At 52.4% G+C, this 24227-nt stretch overlaps 4 protein-coding genes across 6 annotated transcripts; all 4 read left to right on the top strand.

The window, feature by feature from the left end:
* The first annotated feature begins 548 nt into the window (after window positions 1-548).
* SPEM3 (SPEM family member 3) lies at window positions 549-6355 on the top strand. The gene is made up of 3 exons (XM_028534148.2): window positions 549-702; window positions 855-912; window positions 1033-6355. Exons 1-3 carry the CDS (start codon window positions 565-567, stop codon window positions 4383-4385), a joined length of 3549 nt encoding a protein of 1182 aa, XP_028389949.1. The 5' UTR covers window positions 549-564; the 3' UTR covers window positions 4386-6355.
* A 374-nt stretch (window positions 6356-6729) lies between these two features.
* TMEM102 (transmembrane protein 102) lies at window positions 6730-8797 on the top strand. 2 transcript variants are annotated; one of them, XM_036033096.1, is made up of 2 exons: window positions 6730-7384; window positions 7645-8797. In XM_036033096.1, the coding sequence occupies exons 1-2, from the start codon at window positions 7171-7173 to the stop codon at window positions 8781-8783; spliced, it is 1353 nt and encodes a 450-aa protein (XP_035888989.1). In that variant the 5' UTR covers window positions 6730-7170; the 3' UTR covers window positions 8784-8797. The 2 variants fall into 2 exon arrangements, with proteins under 2 accessions (XP_035888989.1, XP_028390192.1); XM_028534391.2 differs by having other exon boundaries at window positions 6734-7384; window positions 7474-8797.
* Window positions 8798-9547: 750 nt separating this feature from the next.
* FGF11 (fibroblast growth factor 11) lies at window positions 9548-16144 on the top strand. Of its 2 annotated transcripts, none has more exons than XM_028534544.2 (5): window positions 9548-10999; window positions 12645-12755; window positions 12949-13052; window positions 13810-14008; window positions 14290-16144. In XM_028534544.2, the coding sequence occupies exons 1-5, from the start codon at window positions 10807-10809 to the stop codon at window positions 14358-14360; spliced, it is 678 nt and encodes a 225-aa protein (XP_028390345.1). In that variant the 5' UTR covers window positions 9548-10806; the 3' UTR covers window positions 14361-16144. The 2 variants fall into 2 exon arrangements, with proteins under 2 accessions (XP_028390345.1, XP_028390346.1); XM_028534545.2 differs by having other exon boundaries at window positions 9555-10999; window positions 13894-14008.
* A 113-nt stretch (window positions 16145-16257) lies between these two features.
* CHRNB1 (cholinergic receptor nicotinic beta 1 subunit) lies at window positions 16258-23692 on the top strand. Its single transcript, XM_036033098.1, is given in 13 exon segments — window positions 16258-16397; window positions 16480-16619; window positions 17150-17194; window positions 18053-18162; window positions 18263-18371; window positions 18730-18877; window positions 19195-19408; window positions 21110-21329; window positions 21864-21920; window positions 21922-21978; window positions 21980-22045; window positions 22345-22494; window positions 22862-23692. Coding segments are annotated over 13 exon segments (1518 nt in total). The 5' UTR covers window positions 16258-16336; the 3' UTR covers window positions 23003-23692.
* Window positions 23693-24227: the final 535 nt, after the last annotated feature.

Here is a 24227-nt window from a genome sequence, read left to right as displayed (position 1 = left end):
AGTGGCCACGGTCCTGCCTGCGGGCCCCGCCTGGTCCTGCACAAAACACCAAGTATATCTTGCAGCTGCAGACTCCAAACCACTGGTATCTGAGCACACACTCTGTGTAAGGCTCTCCCTGTCCCCAAAGGAGGCTCAGAGGCTCAACCCCACACGAGAAGCTGAGGTTAAGTTCCAGACCCAGGGATCCCACATCTGGGTAGATCCAGGCCAGCAGACTAGCAAACAACAGGAAGAAGGCCAAAACTTTGGATTCCAGCAAGGCTTTCCTAAGGGGAATGGGATGTGTGTTTGAATTAATGAGTCATAAGGCAATGAGGAAAAAAATAAGGGTGAGATGGGAGGTATGTTGGCTTCTGGGTCCAGTTTGACTATCCAGGCTCGGGTTACTTGAACCCGGTTACCAGGGAATGCCACCCCAGACTTCCTTTTCCTCTCCTTTCTCATTGTGACCCCTAACCCCTGTCCCATTATGACCCAGTTCTCCCCCTCCCCCACCAGAAGTTTGGCTCCTAGTGAGTATGTGGGGGCCAGGGGGCCCAGGTAGTCCTGGGACCCCCAGACATGAGTGAACAAGCCCACCACGGAGCCCCAAGGTGCTCTGGCACGAACCCCAGGAAGTGCCAGGACCTAGGAGACTCAATTCTTCTGATTCTGGGCAGCTTCATCTTGCTCAACGTGGGGATCAATGTGGTGACTCTGGTCAGAATGGGATCTGGACAGCAGGGTTGGGAGAGTCCTAGGGTCTGCAGTGGGAGGGGGTGAGGGGAGAGGGCTGCTGGGATGTGGCCAGGCTAGGGTTGGACTTCAGGGCTCACCCTACTTCTGGACCCTCTCCTTCCCTGCTTCCTCAGCTCTGGAGGCATCTGAAGAGCTCCTTGAGGATTCTTTTCCGTCATTTTTTCCCCAAAGGTGAGTGGTCCTCAGCGTGGGCTCAAGGGGAAAGTGGCCCTATCCCCTTTCTCCTATCTCTGTCTTCATTTTCAGTCCCTCAGGGACCCAGGCTTTGTCTTACCCCACCTTTCCCAGCAGACAAGCAACCCAGCTGTATAGGCAGCCATCCCATGTGTATGCGCTGCTCCATGGATCCCAAGAACCTATGCTCAGAAGTCTCTTCCCACTTCCATCATCACCCAAGCTTCCTGCTCAAGCACCCTAACAACCTTGACTCCTGGATACCAGACATGAATGATGAGAAGGCTTCTAGGTGCTGCTGGATATCACCTCAATGTGGACACACCAGGGGTCCCGTGGAGACTCCCTGGGGACTGTGGAAGGAGGGGATGATAGGAGCTGGGGAGGCCCCTCAGGTCACAGCCTCAAAGGCCCAAGACACCTTTATCTCAAAGCAAGAGACATCTCCCCAGTTCCCCAAGATGAATAAGCTGGATATGGTTCCTCACCACGTTCCCCAAGAGAATACAAACAAGGCCCCAGACTATGACCCAGCCCAAGCCCCAGCCCCACCCCCAGCCCCAGCCCCAGCCCTAGCCCAGGCCCAGACCCACTCCCCAGTCCGCCCCCCCGAGCACACCCCCACCCAGGCCCGGAGCCACTCCCCAGTCCGCCCCCCCGAGCACACCCCCACCCAGGCCCGGACCCACTCCCCAGTCCGCCCCCCGGAGCACACCCCCACCCAGGCCCGGACCCACTCCCCAGTCCGCCCCCCGGAGCACACCCCCACCCAGGCCCGGACCCACTCCCCAGTCCGCCCCCCGGAGCACACCCCTACCCAGGCCCCGACCCACTCCCCAGTCTGCCCCCCGGAGCACACCCCCACCCAGGCCCATGTCCCTGAGCACATCTCAGCCCACACCCTAGCCCAGGCCCCAGCCCAGGACCCCATGCATGCCTTAGCCTGCTCCCTGGGCCACATTCTTGAGCACATAAAAGCTCATACCCCAACCATTGACATGGACCATACTCATCTAACCCATACCTGTGCCCACACCTTGGTCCCTCCCCAAACCTCTGCCCCAGATCCTCCTCTAACATCTGCCCCTGCTACTACTCCTGACCCAGCTCCTACACCAGCCTCTGTCCCATTACCTGCCTCGATCCCTGCTCCAGTACTGGTCATGGCCACAACTACCACTCCAGTTCCTTCTCCTATGCCTACTGTAACCCCTACCCACAGCCTAACTCCTATTCCCTCTACCCTAAATGCCTTTAGCCAAGGCCTGTCCACTGACCATGTAGTCTATGATACCCTCAGGGTAAAGCAGAACTTATCCAATGTGTGCCCCACCCAAAATGCTGAGTGTTCCAGAAAGAACTTGGGTACCCTCTCCAGGCCCCAAGATGGTCAGGGCCTGGCAAACTCTGGTCCAGCAGAGCAAACATCAAAGCAACTCAGTAGGGACACTGACAAGTCCTCCACGGGATCCATACTGGGTTACTCGGAGTTGGAGAATGTGGAATGGAAGATCTCAAATGATGCCAAAGACAAGTTCTTACAGCCCAAGACCATCCCTTACTGCAGCTTCCATCCTTGCAGTTGTGAGAGGAGAAACACAGACTACCAGCCTCCAGTCTACCCTAAACTCCTTGTCTACTCCAAAGATGCTTCACCTTCTCAACTCTGCCTCCATCCTCCAACCAGTGCCCAAAACTCACCATGCATTGCTTCTGTACCATGTACTCTTTCTCTGCCTCTTGTTTCTCCCAGATCCTTTGTTCATCAACCTACCAACCACCAGGTGAAGCCCTCCAATTCAATACAAACCCCCATATTTCCCCCAATCTCCAAGTCTCCTCAGTCCATACCCTGTTCCCAGTTTCCCATCCCTCCCCAGTTCTCCACCATTTCCCAACCCACAACCCAACCCCAATCTCCTGAACTTCATAAGAGTCTAGGCCTCACCCAAGATTCTGGCCTCCAGAGGACCTCAGGCTCTCTAAAAGACTCTGTGTTTGCCAAGAACCCAGGCCTTAATCAAGATCCAGGCCTATACAGGTTCCCAGGCCTTTCCCAGCACCCTCACCTCTGCAAGAAACTGGGTCACTCCCAAGACTCTGGCCTTCACAAGAATCCAATTACTCAAGATCCTGGCCCCCAAAAGAGCCCAGGTCCTCCTCAAGATGTATGTGTCTCTACGAGCCCATGTCTCACCCAACCCTCTGGCCTCCATAAGAACACACCACTTCCCAAAGCTTCTGACATTCAGAGGAGTTCAGGCTTTGTGCAACACTCTGGAGTTCATAGGAATCCAAAACAAAACCAAGAGACTACACGCTACAAAAGTCAAGATCTCTCCCAAACAACTGGCCTCCATAATAGCCCAGGACCTTATCAAGATTCTGAAGGTTGCAAGAGTACAGATAATGCCCAAGATCCAGGAGTCTCTAGGAGTCTAGGCTTTACCCAATATTCTGGCCCCCATAAGAGCCCATGCCTTGCTGAAGACTCTGAAGTCAACAAAAGCTCAGGCCTTTCCCAAGAATCTGGTCTCCACAAAAGCCCACGCCTTGTCCAAACCTCTGGCTTCCCTAAAGCCTCAGGCCTCACCCAAAATTCAGAAAACTACAGGAATCTGGGCCTGACTCAAGATTCTGACCTCTGGATGAATTCAGTCCTTACCCAGGCCAGTGTAGTAAAAAAGAGATGTGGCCTTACACAAGATGTTGGAATTTACAGGAGCCCAGAAGATACCCAAGGCCCTAACTTCCACAAATATTCAGGAATTAATCAAGATCCTGGCCAACATAAGGGCCCAGCCATTACCCAAGACTCTGGCCTCCCCACGACTCACAGCCTTACCAAGGAATCAAGGCTCCACAAGGGCTCATGCTTTACTCCAAATCCTGACCTCCACAAGAATCCAGGCCTTGCTTTATGTACTAACTCTATCCGAGTCATGGACCCATCTCAGACCCCAAAGTCCACACTGTCCCTGATGAAGTCATTTGCATCTGACAAGGCTCCTTGGAAGAATGCAGAGCAGCATCCTCCATGTATTTCTGACCCACTCAGTCAGAACTCCTGCCCTTCCAAGGCTCGGGTTATCTACAGTGACCTGCAAACCTTCTCAGAGGTACCTGTACTAATTGAGATGCAGCCATCCTCCCAGCGAGCAGGTGGCCAGGACTGGGTTTACTGCCCTGTAGATACAGTTCCTCCAGCCTGCCAGAACTATTGCCAGACGTCTATGCCTCCCAAAGTCAACTGGAAGACCCACTGTCCTAGGTCATGTGCCCAGGTAGGCCATGTGGTCTTTGATGCCCGCCAGAGACAGTTTGGAGTGGGCAGAGACAAGTGTGAAGCTCTATCTTCCAGACGCCTTCAACAAGAGGCATCTAGCAACTCAGGAGAGACCACGAAGTGGGGATATCAGTGTGTAATGAGGCCCTCAGAAAAAGAGGGGACAAAGATGCACCAGAAATAAAGAGATAACAGAAGTGTTCTGTAATTGTTTGAGGATATTCACCCCAGCCCCACTCCTGACACTGGCCACCCTCAGGATGTGATGAGGGCTGGAACTGTTCTTGTCCCTGCTTCTCCTCCATAGCTGTAGAGCTAAACCCATTATCCCCAAGGCCCTAGAGCTGCATTTTCCAACACAGTAGCCACTAGCTACCCATGGTTATTAGTTGTGAATTAATTAAAATTAAAATAATTTTGTTCCTCTGTCTCATCTACTGTTCAAGTGCTCAATGCTATGGGTAGCTAGTGGCTACTATATTGAACAGCACAGATTTAGAACATTTTTCATCATTATAGAAAATCCTACTGGACAGCAATGCTTTAGAGTTTAGAGGAACTTTCTTTTCCCTTGTGACCTATCCCCAGCATCTTCAAAACTCCCACAGAACCCAGAGAACTCAGTTCTTTTTAGGGTGGCTCAGAGGCCTCCCTTTGGGGAGGCGGTAAGATGTTGGGATGCCAGATGCCTGGATACCCCAGCCTGTGAGAAGGAGTCCAGTCTTCAGTTTTCCTGATCTGGTTTCTTGGGTCACAACCAGATACATTGAAACCTGCCTTTCCAGTTCTGGGTTGTTTGGGGGCTCTGAGTTGCTGAGGAAGAAGAGCTCTCTGTCAGCATCTAGGAACTCCTGAGATCTGGGCTCCCCTAATTGAGCTCTGGATTTTGAGAGTCCCTTCCTATGCAGGACTCTAGTTTTTCTAGGTGTCTCTGCTTAATTCTCTTGCCCATGGACTTAGGCCTATCTCACTCCAGAGAGTCCCCAGGGAAGAAGGAACGTAAGTCCTGGTTCAGCAATGGATAGGTCTGATTTGTAAGCCTGTCCCTGGTTTCCTATCTTTTGTCCCATTATTCTGGCTCCTTGTGTCATTCAGCACTTAAACTGTGTCCCTGATAGCACTGGTTACTGCAAATAATTTCTCCCCCATAATTTCCCTTTGCCTTGCCCTGGCCCAGCTGGGAGTTTCCTCTGGATTTGATTTCAGTCCTGATAACTCTTCTGTGTATACACATGACATGTGGAATTCCAAAGTGTTTTCCCCACCACCATTCATGTGTATCTGAGGTGGGTATCACTAATACGTCCCTTCCCTGAATCAGATGTCCATTGCTGGGTCACCACTGTGTGTTCTTGTCTAACACCACTCCCACAGATTCCAAGGGGAAATCACCCACCTGCAGAGCCCCTTTCTAACGCTTCTCCAGCTCAGCTCTGATGCTGGATAAGTCATGTACAAGACTTCCTAGGCTGCACTTCAAAGTGAAGTTATAATTGTATGGAAGAACCCTTCTAGATCTAAATGACCAGGGCTCCTCACATGGGACGTAGAGGTCCCTTTTCATCTCCAGGCTCTAAGGTATCTCCTCCATTATTGTTTGCTGTTCAGATCCATCCAATTACTGACACAGAGAGATCTGATCAGATCACTCAAGAGAAGCAGGGGGAGTTTGCGCAGGCAATGGTAAGCAGTCTAGGATGGGATTGGCTGAGGAGCTGAGTGCCTCCAGAGTGCATGGAAATAAAATGAGGCCTGGCTCTCTGGTTCTGGGGCTCTCTCCAGCTCTCTCTTCTTCCTGAGGATGCTTGGACGATTGTGCTGCAGCTGCCTGCATTCCCAATGGACAGTATTTTAGGTGGGAAGGAACTCCCTGTGCAGCCTAGGATTGCGCTGACCTGGCAGAGAGTGGCAGGTTTATTTTTCTTTGGGTGTTCTATGGGGATGAGCTGTGAAACAGAAGCCTGCTATTCTTCCAAAATGTGTAGCTTCTGTATCTTATGTTGTTTTAGTCTGTGAACTAATCCTATAGAATAAGTAAAAACTAGCGTGAAATGCTAGAACTCAGGTGTTAGAGTTTAGCCTTAATTGATAGACCTAAGTGGCTAATTCATGTGGAAAACTGTTATTACAAAATTGTGAAGCTTTTGAATAAAGACTCCTTTCCTTTATCACCACAGCTTTGCCTCTGGAATTTTGCCTAGAGGGTGGCAGCAGACAGCAGGACCCAATTGCTGTCGGGTAACATTACCCCTCTGCTCCAACCTCAGGAATGTTTGTGTGGGGCTGACCTGGGCTTGGCAAGGAACAGAACGGTTTATCTCCATAGAAACCACAACTTCAAGCAGCCACTTCAGAGGGACAGGGAAAGGATGTGGGGGCGTAGCCTCAACGCTCTGGTATTGCGGAAGACAAACTGCAACTCCTAGGATAGCGCGAGATCAGACCAGAGCGAAGAGACTTGTTGACGCAGGTGGGGCCGGCTGGGAACCACCCTGCTAGCCTCTGGAAGGGGCGTGGCCTTGCAAGCGGCAGGAACAAGTTACCTGTTGGATGGTTCTATCCATTCTCTTCCCAGCTCTTGCAGTTGCCCCTAAACGGGAAGCCGCAGACCGTAAGCCTTTTCCGAAAAAGTGGTAAGGGGAGGTAGACAAGGGACGGGCGGAGGAGACTGGCTATTGCATTCCGTAGGAGGGGCCCAACAGCTACTTTCCACCTGCTGAGTCAGGTGAACCGGTCCATGGGGGCGGAGACCAGAATATGAGAAAGGGCAAGGGCGAAGATAGAGGAGGTATTTATTTGTTCGTTTTCAAGAATAAACTTACAGCCCTCTATCTGCAGGCCCATTGGCGCACTTGTCAAGGGCACTCTCTTGGCCTCGGGAAAAGAGAACGGAGGCGACCTTTCAGCAGCAAACGAAAGGCCGATTTAGGCTCATCCTTGTTTTCCCTAACTCAAAACGATAGAGCCGTATGGCTTCCGCGGTCTGGGGGAGTGCCCCCTGGTGGGGCCCACCGCCCCCAGCCCCGGCCCGCCCGCTCACGGACATCGACTTCTGCTCTGGAGCGCAGCTGCAGGAACTAACCCAGCTTATCCAGGAGCTGGGTGTGCAGGAGAGCTGGAGTGACGGGCCCAAGACCGGACGAGACCTTCTCCAAGCCAAAGACTTTGTTTTCTCTTTACTCGGTAAGTAACCCTCCCAGCCTTCAGAAATTTCCAGCACTCAGCCCCGTCCCGCCGTCGCCTCACGCTCACAATTCCTTCTCTTCCCTCAGGTCTTGTTCACCGCCGCGATCCCCGCCTTCCTCCCCAAGCGGAGCTCTTGTTGCTTCGTGGTGGGATTCGCGAGGGCTCTGTGGATCTAGGGCCTTCACCACTAGGTCCCTACGCTCGGGGACCTCACTACGACGCCGGCTTCACACTTCTGGTGCCCGTGTTTTCTCTAGATGGCACTGGGCAGGAGCTGCAACTGGACATGGAATCCTGTTACGCCTGGCTCTGCCTCCCAGAACTGATGCACGGAACCTCAGTCCGAAGGGCATGGCAGGGTTGCCTAGGACCCCCAGTCCCAGGGAGACGTGATTTGACCTACCAAACCGACAGCGAAGAAAATCCCAAGGACCAGCAAACCTCCGTGGACCAGCCTCACGGTTACGTCACTGAGATTGAGCTACGTGTGTCTTCGGAAAAATCACCTAGTAACGACTCGGGGCCTGAGTCGCCTCAGCAAGACGTAATCGATCTTGGCTTTCCTGCACCACTGAATGGTGACGTCACCAAAGCAGCCTCGGAGAGTTCAGTCCCGCCGCGGTCGGAGGCTCCGGAGGCGTGGCCTACATTGTGCCCTGCCAAGGTGGCTGCGTGGTTCTTTGCTGTGCTGGCTGAGGTCGCCCAGTCCCTGATCCCGGTCCCGGGTGCCCCGCGCTTGGTTCACGCAGCGCGCCACGCGGGGTTCACAACCATCCTCTTGGCTACACCGGGGCCCCCACGCCGCCTCCTGCTTTTCGACCTGATCCCTGTGGTGTCTGTGGCTGGCTGGCCCGAGGGGGCTCGGAGCCATTCGTGGGCCGGGCCGCTGGCCTCTGAGTCGTCCTCTTTCTATCTGGTGCCGAGCGGCGACATAGAGCGGCCGGGCGCTTCCGGCTGGCAGCTGTGCTTCGCCCGCCAGGAGCTGGCGCTCAAGGCACTCATACCTGCCCCGCTGCTGCAAGCGCACGCGGCTGCCCAGGCGCTGCTGCGCCCACTGGTGGCCGGGACCCGGGCCGCGGCGCCCTACCTTCTGCGGACGCTGCTCTACTGGGCTTGCGAGCGACTGCCCGCACTCTATTTGGCGCGGCCGGAGAACGCAGGTGCCTGCTGCCTAGGGCTGCTGGATGAGCTGGGCCGTGTGCTCGAGGCCGGGCTGCTACCCCACTATTTTCTGAGCGGTCGAAAGCTCCGGGCAGGGGACAGTGCTACTGCGCTGCTCGCAGCATTGGCCCGGCTTCGTGGGGACCCTGTCCGGGCCCTGTCTGCCACGGTGGAGGAGGCCAAGGCTGCGCGCAAGGGGGGTGGTTTAGCTGGCGTGGGAGGAGGGGCCCATTAAAGACTACACCTACCAATAAAGTGCTTCTGTTAACTAGAGAGATGTGGAGGGCACTACTGGGCCCTCACTTGGGAGACAGACTGAGCACCCTGGAGACCAAATATCCCTTTCTAGAAGACGTCCTTGTGGGTTCCTCCCCATCATTCCACTCATCCCCCGCTCCATCGCTGGTACAGGTCGTCCTAGCCTGCCATCTCTGTGGCCAGCCAGCATCGTTTGTGTCCTGTTACAGCCTCTGGCAACCCTCTTCCCCCAATTCTCGTGGCCTTTTCCCTCAGGATAGAGATGGAGGGGGGACATATTTGCTGACAAAACGTGGGAAGGAGGCATGGAGACCAGAGCAGACCCATTTGGCTCACACAAAATCAGACTTATTAAGAAAGTCGCATTTCTTCCCAGGCTAGATTTCAACCCCCACCTCAATCTTACCCCTACTTTCCTCATTCAGCTCTGTCCCCCCATACAGGGCAGTAGGGTCTCTTTCTTCACCTTCGGGGTATCTGCTGTTCCAGTTATCTGAAGCCCAACCTCTACCCAGTCAGTGGAAACACCTCCTGGTCCCTCCTCCAAACTGCGAGACATCCGGCCTTGCCTCGGCTCCGCCAGCCGCTAAGACCGTCCCCACTCCCTGCCTCCAAGGAACCCCGGGGTTCCGCCCGCCCAGCTTCTTCCCCGTTTTCCGGCGTCTCCGCCCACTGCCCCGCCCCCGGGCGGGCTTGGAGAAGGGGGAGCTGCGGTTGCCGCTGCCGCCTCAGCTTCCCACTGGCGCTGCTGCTGCTTTCGCCACCGCCGCTGCTATCGCTGCTGCACTTGGTCCAGCCGCCAGGCCCAGTGCTCTGACTTTACCGGACCAGGGCGTTCTGCGGAGGCACCCTTACTCTTTTGGAGGCCCGGGCGCCTTGCCAGGCGAGGAGGGGGTGCTCCGTTTGCGGGAGACAGGGAGGGAGGAGCCTGGAACCTGGGCCAGCACCCGTCGCGGGATCAAGAAGAGGACAGGTTGAGGGGCGTCGGGGAAGGGGGGTTGCTATAGGTAGTCCCCGGGAGGAGGAGGACGCCCTGTCGCAGAAAGCTCCGATGCACTGACTTCTAGAGGGCCTGTTCACATTTGGGAACTGGTGACAGCATGGGTGCACTCCTCTTGGGGGGCTGGTTGGAACAGAGGGCGTAGGATCTAAATAGCACCAGCAGTCCCCAAGGAAATTAAGGGGCAGCCAGAAGGGAAAAAAAAAAAAAACCCAGATGGTCCTTATTTTGAGGTGACAGCCCTTCAGGCAATCACCTGGTGTAGCCAACAGGAACGGTGGATTTGGAGGTGACTTCAGAGTGGAGGGTAATAAGGTGAGGAAAGGGGCTCAGCAACTAGAACCCTGTGCCACTAGAAATGGGAGTGACTTGGTGAAAAAAGGCATTGTCCAGAGACAGAGTCTGGGAACCCGTTCTCACTGAACAGGGACAGCCTGGATATTCAGAGACACAGTTTGGGGGATTTCAGTGAAAAACGTAGGGGATCGTCCTCACTTAGAGGATGGCAAAGAGAGCAAGGTGGGGCTCTTCTCTGACATTGGCAGTGCCCCAATAGGGGTGGGGTGAGCTAATATCCTCAAAGCTAAGGATCCACAATCTGTATTTTACAAGAGTGGATTTGGCAGGAGTACAGAGGCCACCAAAATAGGGTGAAAATTGGAACCACATACTGGACATTTTAAGGATTTTGACTTTGGGATAGGGGGAGTGGGACTGGGTACAAAGAGCAGGGGAGGGGTAGTTCAGTAGGGCTCAAAAGTTGAGGGCGGGATTAACTGAGAGGTACATAGGTTGCTGGGTTCAGTGGAGCTAGCCCCAGGGTTCAAGGTGGGAGCTGAAGGTTGGAGGGGGTTGCTGAGGCTTATCCTAAAGTCCTGTGGGTGGGGCGGAGAGTCTGGGAAGAGAGTCGAGAGCATGCCGTGGTGGTGAGCGGCTTCTCTGGGGAGTCCAGCACACTCCCAGTGCCTGCTGGTTTGGGGGTGTCTCCTCCCGGGGCGCCATGGCGGCGCTGGCCAGTAGCCTGATCCGGCAGAAGCGGGAGGTCCGAGAGCCCGGGGGCAGCCGGCCCGTGTCGGCGCAGAGACGCGTGTGTCCCCGCGGCACCAAGTCCCTTTGTCAGAAACAGCTCCTCATCCTGCTGTCCAAGGTGCGACTGTGCGGGGGGCGGCCCGGACGGCCAGACCACGGCCCGGGTGAGTGGCTGAAGTGGGGTCTCCGGAATTGGGGTCTCTCTGCCTGGGAGGTTGAGATGAGGGGCTCTGAAGAATGGGGCCCGACTGAGGGAGGCCCCCAGAGAGTGAAAAGGGATGGGCTAAGACAACGAAGTCTCTGCCAGTCCATGTCTCAGTTTCCCTTCTCTTTTGCCCGTAACCCCAAGCCCACCTGCTTTCGAGAACAAGGGGAAGATTTGAGGGGTTAAATCGGGCTCCCCAAGCCTCGCAGCTCCCACTTGCTCCCATCCCCACCCCAGAGTCCCCATCCCCACCGCCCTTCGCCTACGTGCTGCCTCTCGCGCTTCTTTCCATCCAGAGCCGAGGGGCCTGGGGGTTCCAGACGCCTGGGTCACCCCGAGGGTTTCTGCGGTTCCAGCAGCCCCGCCCCCGCCCCGGCTCTCCCGCTCCTCCAACGCCTTGGCTAGGTTCCTCCTGGCCGAGCTTGCCTGGCTTGGTGCCAATCTCCCCAGCTCTCCCCTGGGTGTCCTTGCAGCTACCTCGCCAGTTCGCCCCCCTTGCGCGCCCTCCTTCTGTGACCTGAGCTTCAAGAGAGAAACTGGGTACCCCCCCACCCCCGCACCACTACCCTCCACGCCACTCCAAAATCGGGTACCACGAGCTCAGGGGACTTTTTGCGGAGGAACTCATAGTACAAGGCTAATGGGAAACTAGCAACGAGATTGGGGGTCGTACCACCTACAACGGGGTACACGGAAGACCACTGAGAGCAAACAACCAGCAAGGAGAGTTTTGAGGGTTAGCGTGTGGTCCCCATCCAGCTACCACAGGCAGAGAGTCCCTTTGGCCCCCTCCTGCCTGTTCCCAACCGCCCTAGCGTTAGCCCCCTCGAGCCCTGCTGGTCCCGCCCGGCAGCCGCAGGTCCGCCACATTGGTACGGTCCGCAGCCCACCATTTGAGTAGTGGGTCCCGGCTCCCACGTGACCCAGCCTGCCTGGTCGCCTTCCCTGCCCTTCCCATTTCCTTGGTTTGGTACCGAACGTCCCCCACCCTAAGCTGGCTGAAGGGGAAAGGCTGAGCCTCTAAAAGGCCTGGGCCCCCGGGCCAGCGGACTGACAGATACAGACAGATGGGTCAGTGTCAGACTGGCCGGCGCTGGGCCAAGGCGAGGCCCGCGCCAAGCAAGCGACAGCTGCAGCAGCAGGTGCTGAGTCAGCGTCAGGCCCAGTCCCACCCCCATTCTGGAGGGGGCGCCCCTACCCTGTGGTCCCTTGCTGCCCCCCGACAGTCACAAACACACCGCCCCTTTAGCAGCCCTGCCTGTCTCCCTCTGTCTTTGGATGTATCTCTTCCCTTCCTCTTCCGCGCCTCCCCCCCCCCCCCCCCCCGCTCTTTCTGGTTAAGCTGTAGAGTACGAATTAAACTATTTAAATAAATTTCAATAAATTAAACCGAAAGCTGGTGATTAGAAGAAGCAAAAGGGACCCACATCCCAGCGTCCTCAGGAATGGAGAGGTGGGAGAGAGCTTTCTTGGAGGGTGAGAAAGTTCAGGCCATAGGACCCTATTCCTTCCCTCCACTCTCCTTTTTTCCCTCTGATCCCAAGTGTAGGAATGTTTCTGGGAACAGAGATGTCATTTTCAAAGATTAATGTCTCTCTCTCTAGAGCCTCAGCTCAAAGGCATCGTCACCAAACTGTTCTGCCGCCAGGGTTTCTACCTCCAGGCAAATCCCGACGGGAGCATCCAGGGCACCCCAGAGGACACCAGCTCTTTCAGTGAGAGGGGGAAGCTGGCCCCTGGGTGGGAAGGGGGATAGTGGGGCTAGGAGACTAGGACAGTCCTATTCCTGCTTTAGGTTCTGTTGTTTCCAGTCTACCTCTTTGACTCCCAAGGGAGGAAATGAAGCTGGGGTGGAGGGAGCCCAGATGGGTGGCCCAGGGTACTGATGCCCCCTCTCTCCATCCTCAGCACACTTCAATCTGATCCCCGTGGGGCTCCGTGTGGTCACCATCCAGAGTGCCAAGCTGGGTCACTACATGGCCATGAATGCAGAGGGACTGCTCTACAGCTCGGTGAGAAAATGAGGCTGAGTGGCTTGGGGTTTGGAGATTCCCCAACTGTGACTCTTTCAACTACAGAGTATTTTACAGTTCAGGACTCCCTCTCATTCCAGCTCTTGCTGATATTCAGCCATTACTGCCCACTCCAGAGCACCTCCTCCAGGGTCCCTCTAATCCTACTATCACACAGCCCTCCAGATCCCCCCAGGCTTTTTGAATATCCAACTCTTTCTGTCTTTTAGGGCCCATGTTTCTCATCCTACCTCCTCCAGACTTCATCATTACTCATTTCCCCAGAGTCACTCAGGATAGGGGATGGTGAGAGGTTGGGAATAGAGTGGAGAGAAGGTTTTGTTTTTGTTTTAAGATTTATTTATTTTCAGAGAGAGGGAAGGGAGGGAGAAAGAGAGGGAGAGAAACATCCATGTGTGGTCACCTCTCGCATACCCCCAATTGGAGACCTGGCCTGGAATCGAACCAGTGATCTTTCTGTTTGCAGTATGATGCCCAGCCCACTGAGCCACACTAGTCAGGTTGAGACAATGTCTTCTTATTCCAAGCCCCCAAAGTCTAGTTCGTAACCCTCAGCAGACTACCAGACTCTCCCTTGTCCTCCTTTTTCCCATTTCCCACTTGGACTTAGAATTTGGCCTCCCAGCCTAAAATATGTGGATTATGTCCTGGCTTGTTCTTCTCAGGGCTCCCTTCTGTCCAGTGATGTGTCTATTTGTCTCTTTGTGTGTGCCTTCCTGGGTCTTTGTCTCCTCAGCAACATTTCACAGCTGAGTGTCGCTTTAAGGAGTGTGTCTTTGAGAATTACTATGTGCTGTACGCCTCTGCTCTCTACCGTCAGCGCCGTTCTGGCCGGGCCTGGTATCTAGGCTTAGACAAGGAGGGCCGAGTCATGAAGGGAAATCGAGTCAAGAAGACCAAGGCAGCTGCTCACTTTGTGCCCAAGCTCCTGGAGGGTGAGTATGGGCTGAAGGAAATGGGGGCCACATGGGAGGGTATTGACCTTGACATGGACATTTAAGTGATACACAGCTTAGGGGCAACAAGTGTGAAGAGCACACCTGTTATGACAGGTCAAGCCAGGAAGGCTTTGGCCTTTGGGGGTTTGGAGAGTTCTCCTATGGGTTGGGGTTCCCAGAGGATGAGTGTAGGGGAGGGGAGCCCTGTCAGAGCTCCAGTTCTCCTAGGTCTCTCTGTGCCTAACTCTCCTTCCTGCTCCTCTCTCTCCCCTTCACAGTGGCCATGTACCGGGAGCCTTCTCTCCACAGTGTCCCTGAGACCTCCCCTTCCAGTCCGCCTGCCCTCTGAAATGTAGACCTTGGACTGGAGGCTCCTGCACTTGCACTGATCTAGCCACCACCACAGCCTGTCTCCCAGCCCTGCTGCTGGCCCTGCTCCCACCCCAGCTGCCATACTCATGCCCTGAGCAGCCGGGTCCCACCAGGTGCTCTACCCTGAGGGGGCCTAGGAATTGCTGAAACCCTTCGATTCTTGGATCCAGGAGGGGGTCGTAGAGGTGGATGTTTGAAAATGGTCCTGGCTGATTGCTCCTTCTCTTTCACACTTGCATACCCCCGAGGCCTTTTCCCGAGATGGCACTGGGGGGTTCCAAACTGACGGAACCAGGACACAAATACTCCCCACCCCAGCCTCAGCCAGTTCCTGGAGCCCTTTTCATTGCCACTGAGCCATAGATTTATATGTCTATTGGAGCTCAGGATTAGTTTTTTTTCCCTACTCCACCTTCTGCCTTGTTCTGGACAGGTTCTGGAACACCATGAATCCCAGCCAGGGCCATTTCTGTACTAAGGCTCTATGCTGGAATGCAGGCATGCTGCCAGGCTCCGTTCTGGATCCATCAGGCTTCCTTGACCCAGATAGACCCCTGGTTTCCAAGTAGAGAGAGGCTGGATTTGAGCCCGTCCTTGGCTTTGGCCTGAACTGGGGCCAGTCTCAGATCACCCCAGGTTTAACCTTTTTTATCCCAGTGACGCCCAATTCTAGAGCATGGTGTTCTAGACACATATGGAGCCATACTTCCTTCTGAATCTCAGCTCTAGGATATAGACCATGACTCTCCACCCTTCCCTTTGGGATGGAACTGGAGCCTAGATAGCCATATTATTGCTCTAGAGTAAGTTCTAGACTCATTCTTCCACCTTCTGTAGTGATATCTATTAAGGATGCACTCTGGAAAGGACCCAGCTATGATTCATAAAGAACTGAGTCCTGGATGAATTAAGAACTATTTCTTGTTTTTCCTAGATAATTTTTTAAAAATCTTATTCTTCCTATAGAATGCTAACCTTATTTTTACATACAGTTTCTAATTCCTGCAAATCAGCTGTGGTCCAGGGAAATAAAATCTGAAGAAGAGCAGAAGAGTTTTGGAAGGAACCCTTGGCTCGTAGGGTGGAAGCTAGGATGGAAAAGGGGCCAAAACCATGACATAATTGGACCTGCACCTGGGTTGGGGGCACATGAACACTTAGCTACCTCAGCAGGAATTTCTTCCAGATCCCCTTTAAAGCTGAGGTCTTTTGGGTAATGGGTCTAGAATAAAAAGGACAAATACAACATAGCCTTTGACTCCCCCAGTGAGGAGACTCCAACTCAGCAATAAGTCCCAACACTCTCCTCTAGGTCAGGCCACGGAGGGTGAGGGCCTCTTGGATTCCAGACCTCATGTACCCCCAGAGCTTCTAACTGAACAGAACTTGCTTTACTTTACAGCTTATAACCTCAGCTGTGTTTTAGGTACCCAAAAAGGGCCTGACTAGATTTTCTTGAAAAACGTGGAGAGTTAAGCGCAGGCTTGGAAAAGAACAGGAACCCACTAGTGAACTAGGAGGTAGACTGAGTAGCGCCAGACCTGGACAGGGTAGACTGAGGATGCCCTAAAGGGAGGGGCTAGGACTCCGGAGGCAGGTCACTTTCCTCAGGCTCTTTCTACTTCTAGCTTGTTGCAAGAGGGGTTGATATTTCTCTCATCCACATAGACCCTACCCAGGCTCCATCACTCCCCTGACTTGACTCCCAGGGGACCTGGTTTCCACTCCATGCATTCTCAATTAAAGAAGGTTTATACAGCTGATGCTTTGTCTGTCATCTGTGGGTGGCGGGCCTTGGCAGTTGTTCGGGGCGGGACCAAGTCCCAGGGGCGGGGCGGGTGGGCTGGCAGCTGCCCCCCAACAACAGGTGCACATTCTTGGGCGCCTCGTCACTTCCCCTGCCCTCGCTGTCCCGGCGGTTCACCGAGCTAACTCACTGGATGCGGCCGGACTATGACCCCAGGGGCGCCGCTGCTGCTGCTGCTGGGGGCACTGGGGGCGTCGCTCGCCCCAGGTAAGTCTGGGCCTTGAAGGGGAAGTGACAGGACCAGGGGTCGTGGCCCGGCACCATGGCTTCACTTAGTGCTCTCCTCTAGGCGTCCGCGGCTCGGAGGCGGAAAGCCGGCTTCGCGAGAAACTTTTCTCGGCCTATGATAGCTCGGTGCGGCCCGCGCGGGAGGTGGGAGACCGCGTCAGGGTCAGCATTGGTCTCAGACTGGCGCAACTCATCAGCCTGGTGAGGGCGCACGCGGGCGGTTGAGGTCAGGCTCACTGGCGGGTTGGGGGGCGTGGCTTTGGGTGAGGCAGCACAGAGGGACGGCTGGGGCGGGTCGAGGCTAAGGGACAGACCAGCCCGCTGCTGGACAGGCCAGGGGTAGAGCCGGGCACAGAGGTGAACTTGCCTGTGGATGGATCATGAAGTGTAACTGGGGCTGATGGACTGACTGGAAGGCGGGACTTGAGGCGGGGTCACAGGCTGGGGCGGAGCTCGGTGCTGGGCAGCGTCAATCAAGAACTACTGGCGGAGATTCAGGGTTGGGTGAATTATGAGCTGTGGGTGGAGCCCGCCTGGGGCGTGACTTGTGAAGGAATTGGCTGACACCATAGACCGCAGGAAGTTTCGGAGGTAAAGGCGGGGCTTGGGCCCAAGAGGGTGGGACTCAGAAAAAGCCGGGAGTTTCCAGGGAGAACCTGACCCGCCGAACCCCTTCATTTATTTCCACTTACATAACCTCTACCTTTTAACCTCTACCTTTTCCCTTTTAGAACGAGAAGGATGAGGAGATGAGCACAAAGGTGTACTTAGACCTGGTACGGAGACCCCACGGGCTGGGAAAGGGCATCCTGCTGCTTTTACAATTTCCTCGAATCTACGGCCCAGTCAAAAATATGTTTGCATCACAAACTCAAACAACACGGTTATAACTAAATCAGAATCTTCAGGAAACATTACCTATCTTTACTACGGGAGTTGCACTTCATGCATTTTTAGTTCTGATTTTTTAAAAATATTTCTTTATAGAGAGGGGAAGGGAAAGAGAAAGGGAAACATCAATGTGTGGTTGCCTCTCGCGCGCCCCCTACTGGGGACCTGGCTCACAATCAAGGCAGGTACCCTGACTGGGAATCAACCCGGCAATCCTTTGTTTCGCAGGCCCGCATTCAATCCACTGAGCCACACGAGCCAGGGCTCATTCTAATTTTTTAAAATGTTATTTCACTTTTATTATATGCATATTACAATCCCATTGTTAATTTTTTTATTTTAATCATTGTTCAAGTACAGTTTTCTCCCTTTTACTCCCTATCCAGCCCACCCACCCCATTCTAATTTTTTGAAATACTGATTTGTGGCCCCTAATTTGGTTCTTGAGCCACTAAAGGGTCCCGAACTGCAGTTTGAAAACCACTGTTTTGGAGGATAGCGAGTGCAACGTCTTCGTTGTTACAGACCAAAAATTAGCGCCTGTTGCGCGGGAAGGGGAAATTAACTTGATGGAGGCTGAGCGAGTGCAAGTGAAACCAGCTCAGAATCCCCGGCCTCCAGAATTACAGCCCATTCCTGCGCTGTTCCCCACCCTTGCACTTGCTGCTCTCTTCCTTCAGACATTACAAGTATCCTTCCCGCCTCCAGCCCCTAACAGCCCCCTTTAGCCTCTGCTTCTCTAGGAGTGGACTGACTACAGGCTGAGCTGGGACCCCGCAGAGTACGAGGGCATCGATTTGCTCCGAGTCAAGGATCAATCCGTGTGGCTACCAGACGTGGTGCTACTGAACAAGTAGGATCTTTCCAAAACTGGGGGTGGGAGAGGCCTCTGCAAGGGCGGGGCATGTGGAGGGTGGGGCCTGATCCCAGATGAGAAGATTCTTTCCCTGCAGCAATGACGGAAATTTTGAAGTTGCTCTGGGTATTAATGTCGTGGTAGCCTCCGACGGCTCTGTGCGCTGGCAGCCCCCAGGCATCTATCGCAGCAGCTGCAGCATCCAGGTCTCTGGGCTCCACCTGGGAAACTCAAGGCACTCTTAGAAACCCTCCTTCTCCTCAGATGTCCTGACTCCCATCCCTCCTCCATTATTTCCCATGACCTTCACATCTCTCTTGCCCTCCTGATTTTCCATTGTTTCCATCTTCTCTGCTCACTTGCATTGAATTCCAGTCTTCCTCAGTAACTCCCCTTCATTGCCCATGGCCTCACCTAATAACCTTCCAATCCCTTTGTGACCCCCACTTCCCTGTGACCTCTCCTGGTGTCCCCCGTATCCTCTGACCCCTATCTGCCCTGTGACCTCCCTAACACCCCCCAACAAGTTCTCTGTTAACTCTAGTGACTCCTCCTTCCATCCAGGTCACCTACTTTCCCTTTGACTGGCAGAACTGCACCATGGTGTTCAGTTCCTATAGCTATGACAGCTCAGAGGTCAGCCTGCACACTGGCTTGGGTCCAGATGGGCAGGAGCAGCAGGAAGTGCATATTCATGAAGGGACCTTCATTGGTGAGTGGGCATGGCTCCCACATCCATGGGTTTTATGACGCCCAGTTTCTAACAAGCTGATAAATATACTCCATTAGTGATGTCCAAAACAACCTTATGGTGTCAAGATAGGTATAACTCTCTATATTTGGCAAATAAGGAAATTGAGACTTATTTAAGTTTATTAGAGGTGAGCTGTCCAGCCTAGTGTCCACAGCTAGCCCCTTAACACATCAGTTTCCTCTGCTGTAGAATGTGGCTGAGCAAGCCATATCTGGCACTAAGGATCAGGTCCCAAATCTGTGTACCCTTCTTCTGTTTTCCCTCCTGACCCCAAGAAAATGGCCAGTGGGAGATTATCCACAAGCCTTCTCGACTAATCCAGCCTTCGGTGGATCCTAGAAAAGGGGAAGAAGGACAACGTGAAGAAGTCACCTTCTACCTCATCATTCGTCGGAAGCCACTCTTCTACCTAGTCAACGTCATTGCCCCATGCGTCCTCATCACTGTCCTGGCCATCTTTGTCTTCTACCTACCACCAGATGCAGGTAGGTGGGGGAAAGGCCCCAGCCCTTCTTCATACCAATAGCTCAGTTTCTTTCTCTCCACCCTTAATCCAGGCAAGGTTTTTCTGCTAAATCAAGCCATCATGGATTATGTTTCATCAATCTCACTCAAGTTTTCTCTTTAACCAGAGTTTTTTCATCTGGATCCAGATTTTCCTCCCAACCTCAGGCCCTGCCTCTCCTCTGGTGCCCACTTATTTCTATCTAGTAATTTCTGAACTCTTTCCTTCAGAATCCTAGTATCTCATCCTCGAAACCTCCACTCCTCTGACCAACAAATTCCAGGGTTTAGACTATACTCCTTTTACCTGTCCTCATTCCTGACATCCTAGTCTCTTACCCTTCCACCTGCCTTAGAAATAACAGCCAATATTTCTCTAGGAGGCAGCATAATGTAGTAAGCGTAACCTTTGGCAAATTCCTTAATCTCTATGTATCTCAGTTTCCTAATCTGGAAATGAGGATAATTATTGTTCCCATGGAATATTATTATTTTGAGGATCAACTGAGTTCATAGAACTATGCCTGGTACCCAATAAATTCCATGTAAGTGGTGATATTGTCTTTGCTACTTTTGAGCACTTGATGTAAGGTAATACAATTAACATGTTACACAGATTAACTCAATTCTAACCTTTACAACAACTCTGTGAGTTAAATACTGATTTATCTTCCCATTTTACAGAGCAGGATAAAGAAACTGAAAGAGTTTGTCATTTGCCTGCCATTACACAGTTAGAGAGAGGCAGTGTTGCTATTCCAACCCTGGTTAGTGCCAGCCTGATTCAAAGACTGGTATCTTTAACTCTGGTATTCAACACATACTTTCCTTCCCTTTGAAATCAAGTCCTCTTTCTACCTAGGGAAGGAGAGTATTGCAGCTCTAGAACATGCTTCCAAATGTAACTTTTACTTCCTCCTAGAGCAAGGCAAATCTTGGAACCCAATATTACAGGACTAAAGTAGAGCAGACCATACAAGTTATTTATTCCAATATCTTCCATGAAGTTTGCAGTGCCTGTTGAATGCCACAGGAATAATCTACCACCTGGCAGACATATCCTTATATGTTTTGTTTCACTTTTAGTGATAAGATCTGATTTACACTTTAACAGGATCAATTTTGTTGCTCTGTTGAGAACAGAGGTGGGTAAGGGCAAAGAGGAGGCCTTTATAATAACTCAGATCTGAGGAAATGGTGGTTTATATCAGGGTGGTAGGGGTAGATGTGATAAGTCATCAGTTTCAGGATATATTTTGAAGGTAGGGCCCTTAGGGTTTGCTATGAATTGGATATTGGATGAGAGAGAGAGAGAGAGAGAGAGGGAGAGAGAGGAGAGCTAAGAATGATTCAAAGGCTTTTGCCCTGTGCCCACAGGAAAGATGTTGTTGTTTATGAAATGGGGAAGACAATGGGAGGAGTTGGTGATGAAGGAATTAAGTTTTAGACATGTTAAGTTTGAGATGTCTCTAGGACACGCAAGTGGAGAGGTTAAGTTGGCAGGTGAATATGGGTCTGGAGTTTAAGGGAATAAGTCCAAGTTGGAGGTATAAATGTAGGAGTCACTTGCATGCCCTTGGCCCTTCCAAAAACCTGTCCTTGAGTGGGCTGATTGCCAGTTATGCCATGTAGATTGTCTTTTGACAAAACCTAATCCTTCTGCCTTCCCCTCTGCCCCCCAAGGAGAGAAATGGGGCTCTCAATCTTCGCCCTGCTGACTCTTACTGTGTTCCTGCTGCTGTTGGCAGGCAAAGTGCCTGAAACCTCTCTGTCTGTCCCCATCATTGTCAAGTATCTCATGTTTACCATGGTCCTCGTCACCTTCTCAGTCATCCTTAGCGTCGTTGTTCTCAACCTGCACCATCGTTCACCTCACACCCACCAAATGCCCCTTTGGGTTCGTCAGGTAAGAAAAATCTCCTGTAGCTTCTGTTGACTCTTAATCTTAGTATTTGGCTTTTTGTCCAGGTATTTGGCTTAGTTTTTGGCTTACTATTTGGCTTTTTCTCTTCCCTCCTACCACTTCAACCTTCCTTTCACAGACCTGAAGGAGAACTACAACTTTCTGTGGAGTGTTGAAGTACCAAGTCCTATTGGGTGTCCAAACGATGCACAATTAAATTTACCCTCCCATCATTACCATTTTGTAGGTCCCACACTCTTTTAATCATACTGTCTATCCAGATCCCAGGGAAACATTCTCAGGGTTAGGTACTATCAGGGTAGAAGCCCTCAGAATTTCCTTTCCAATCAGGATGCCTCCCAACCCAAATATGAGCTCTGAAAGCTGTGTGGTTGCATTTTCTTGTCTGTGTAGCTCAGTGGGACATATGCACACAGGCTCAGCAGAGAGTATGTGGCATGGGGTGGTTGGCTACTTCCTTTCAGGTCTAAAAACATGAGAGCACCCCTCCAACACACCTCTTTCTCTACTCTGCAGATCTTCATCCACAAACTCTCACTGTACCTGGGTCTGAAGAGACCCAAACCTGAGAGGGGACCAGATGCCAGAGCCACCTTCTGTAGCCCTCAGGGATTCTCCAGGAAGTGGCTGGGGGTCGGGGAACAGATGAATATTTCATCCGGAAGCCACCGAGTGATTTTCTCTTTCCCAAACCCAAGAGTAGTACCGATTCAGGAATTGCAGAACTACAATTCCCAGAAGACTGTGCGGAGGCAGGCGCCTACGCTCCAAAAGAACGCTGTGGTTGAGCATCAGGGGAGTTGTAGTATCCTTCTGCTGCCACATTTTGCTGAAAGGTGTACTAAACCACAGTGGGAATGCTAGGGAGGCCACCGCTATTGGCGGGCAGAGCCTTAAAAGTTTTGAAAAGGGGCAAGGATGTTGGGGCGGGGTCTGCAGCCCAAGCGCAGGCTGTGTCTTTGCACCCTAGGTGTGACCAAACGATCCCGCCCTTTCCAGGTTCCAGCCTGAAATGTCTGCCCTGGATCTACGGCGATTTATCGATGGTCCAAACCGGGTTGTTAGCCTGCCCCCCGAGCTACGGGAGGTCGTTTCCTCCATCAGTTACATCGCTGGACACCTGCAGGAACAGGAGGACCACGACGCGGTAAGTTCATTGAGAGTGGAGCAGGGCAGAGCCTTGGTAGCCTTGTCTCCACCCTCAAACTCAGGCTCCGCCCCTAGCACTCTTCGTTTGTTTCTGTTTTGGGTTTTCTTGTTTGTTTTTGTTTCTGTTTCTGTTTTGTTTTCATTGGAAGTTTGCCTCATTTGGTCCTGCCCCCTGCTTTCCGGCTGGTTCTTACTCTCATCAATCACCCGTAGTTTCTGCTCCGGTTTTCGCAGCCTTCTTGGTCTGAGTTCAGAGCGGTGGTAGGATTGTCCTCCTACCACCCTGGTCTGGGCAGGGTACCTGGGCTTGTGGGTAGCCTTCCCTGATGTCTGGAGCTCAGAAAGTTTCCTCTGCCTATCCCCAGTTGAAGGAAGACTGGCAATTTGTGGCCATGGTAGTGGACCGCCTCTTCCTGTGGACCTTCATCATCTTCACGAGTGTCGGGACCCTCGTCATCTTTCTGGATGCTACATACCACTTGCCCCCTGCCGACCCCTTTCCTTAGGACCTAGGGCCAGCACCCAAGTCCTCAGCCTGCTGAACTGATAGTTGGGCAGCACTTTAGAGCCCTATTCCTTTCTGCATATTAACTCTGGCACAAGGGATCCAGTTATCTCCTTTGTTTCCAGGAAGAGAGCCCAAGTGGGACTGGGAATACTTGGGCCCACCAGAAATGCTGTCAGCTTATTTACTCTTTGGCTTCTTAAAGAAGCTTCTAACACCCAGTTTCCCAGTAAAACAGAGCAAAGAACTAGACTGTAAGCCTTATGGAGGATGGGAACTGTGCCTTATTCACTGTAATATCCCCAGCACCTAACACATCCTGCTTAACATTTGTTGAAATAAATAGGGACATTTTTGCTGGAAGGAAAAAAATTAGCACTTATGTTTTGCATGTTGGTAATAGTGGTAATTTTTCCTTTGTTTATATGTTTCTGTAACTTACTATGTTTTGAAATAAGTATTATGTTTAGGATTAAAAAAAAGGTTATTTCTAAAAGGATGTATTTGCAATGAGTGGAAAAAATAGCACTTTAATATACCCAAGCCCCAGCTTTGGAGTTAATGATGCAGCTGCCCGCTACTCTGAGGATCATATGAGAAGATGGGAACAAGAACATTATGCAACATGTATCAGAGGCTGTAAACTTGTGTGTGTTGTTTGGCCCATGACATCAGCCTGCATAATTTTAAAGTTGAATCAGTTTACTACTTTTAAGTTTTGGGTATTTCATAGGGAAATTTGGTTTCTGGCTTGTCTGGAAAATTACTTTAAAACTACACTAACAGGCCTGATTCCCCTGTTGGCAGTGACCTGCCAGAGCTGATGAGTGGCTGCCCACTCTGGTCAGTTCCACAAAGTCTCCATCCACCTGACAAGCCTCCCTCATTTTACTTACCCATTTCTACATAGCACTAGACAAAATACAGGGGAGGGCAGGGGGGATAAAGAGTTGAAGCCAGTGGGAAGCTAGTAGAAAAAGAAAGGTTGTCTCTCTTAAACAGCTATCACATATTTTTTCTTTTGCCTTACCTTCCTTCCAGTTTGGAGAAAGGGTTGTATCTAGTCTACGGCAAGGCCTTTCTGGGACATGGAGATCTTGTGCCCAGCAGGCTGTGTGAACTGAACTGAGTTTAATGTTTCTGCCTAGAGGTCAGACCAAAGTCAGCTTGAACCTAGTAGCTAAAGTGATTACAATGAAGTACCTAGGGTCAGCGGGGCCTCAGAC

This window comes from Phyllostomus discolor, chromosome 8 (assembly GCF_004126475.2).
Source record: "Phyllostomus discolor isolate MPI-MPIP mPhyDis1 chromosome 8, mPhyDis1.pri.v3, whole genome shotgun sequence".
NCBI classification, from domain to species: domain Eukaryota; kingdom Metazoa; phylum Chordata; class Mammalia; order Chiroptera; family Phyllostomidae; genus Phyllostomus; species Phyllostomus discolor.
Note: the sequence above shows the minus strand (reverse complement) of the source record. Positions and strands in the feature narration are given on the sequence as shown.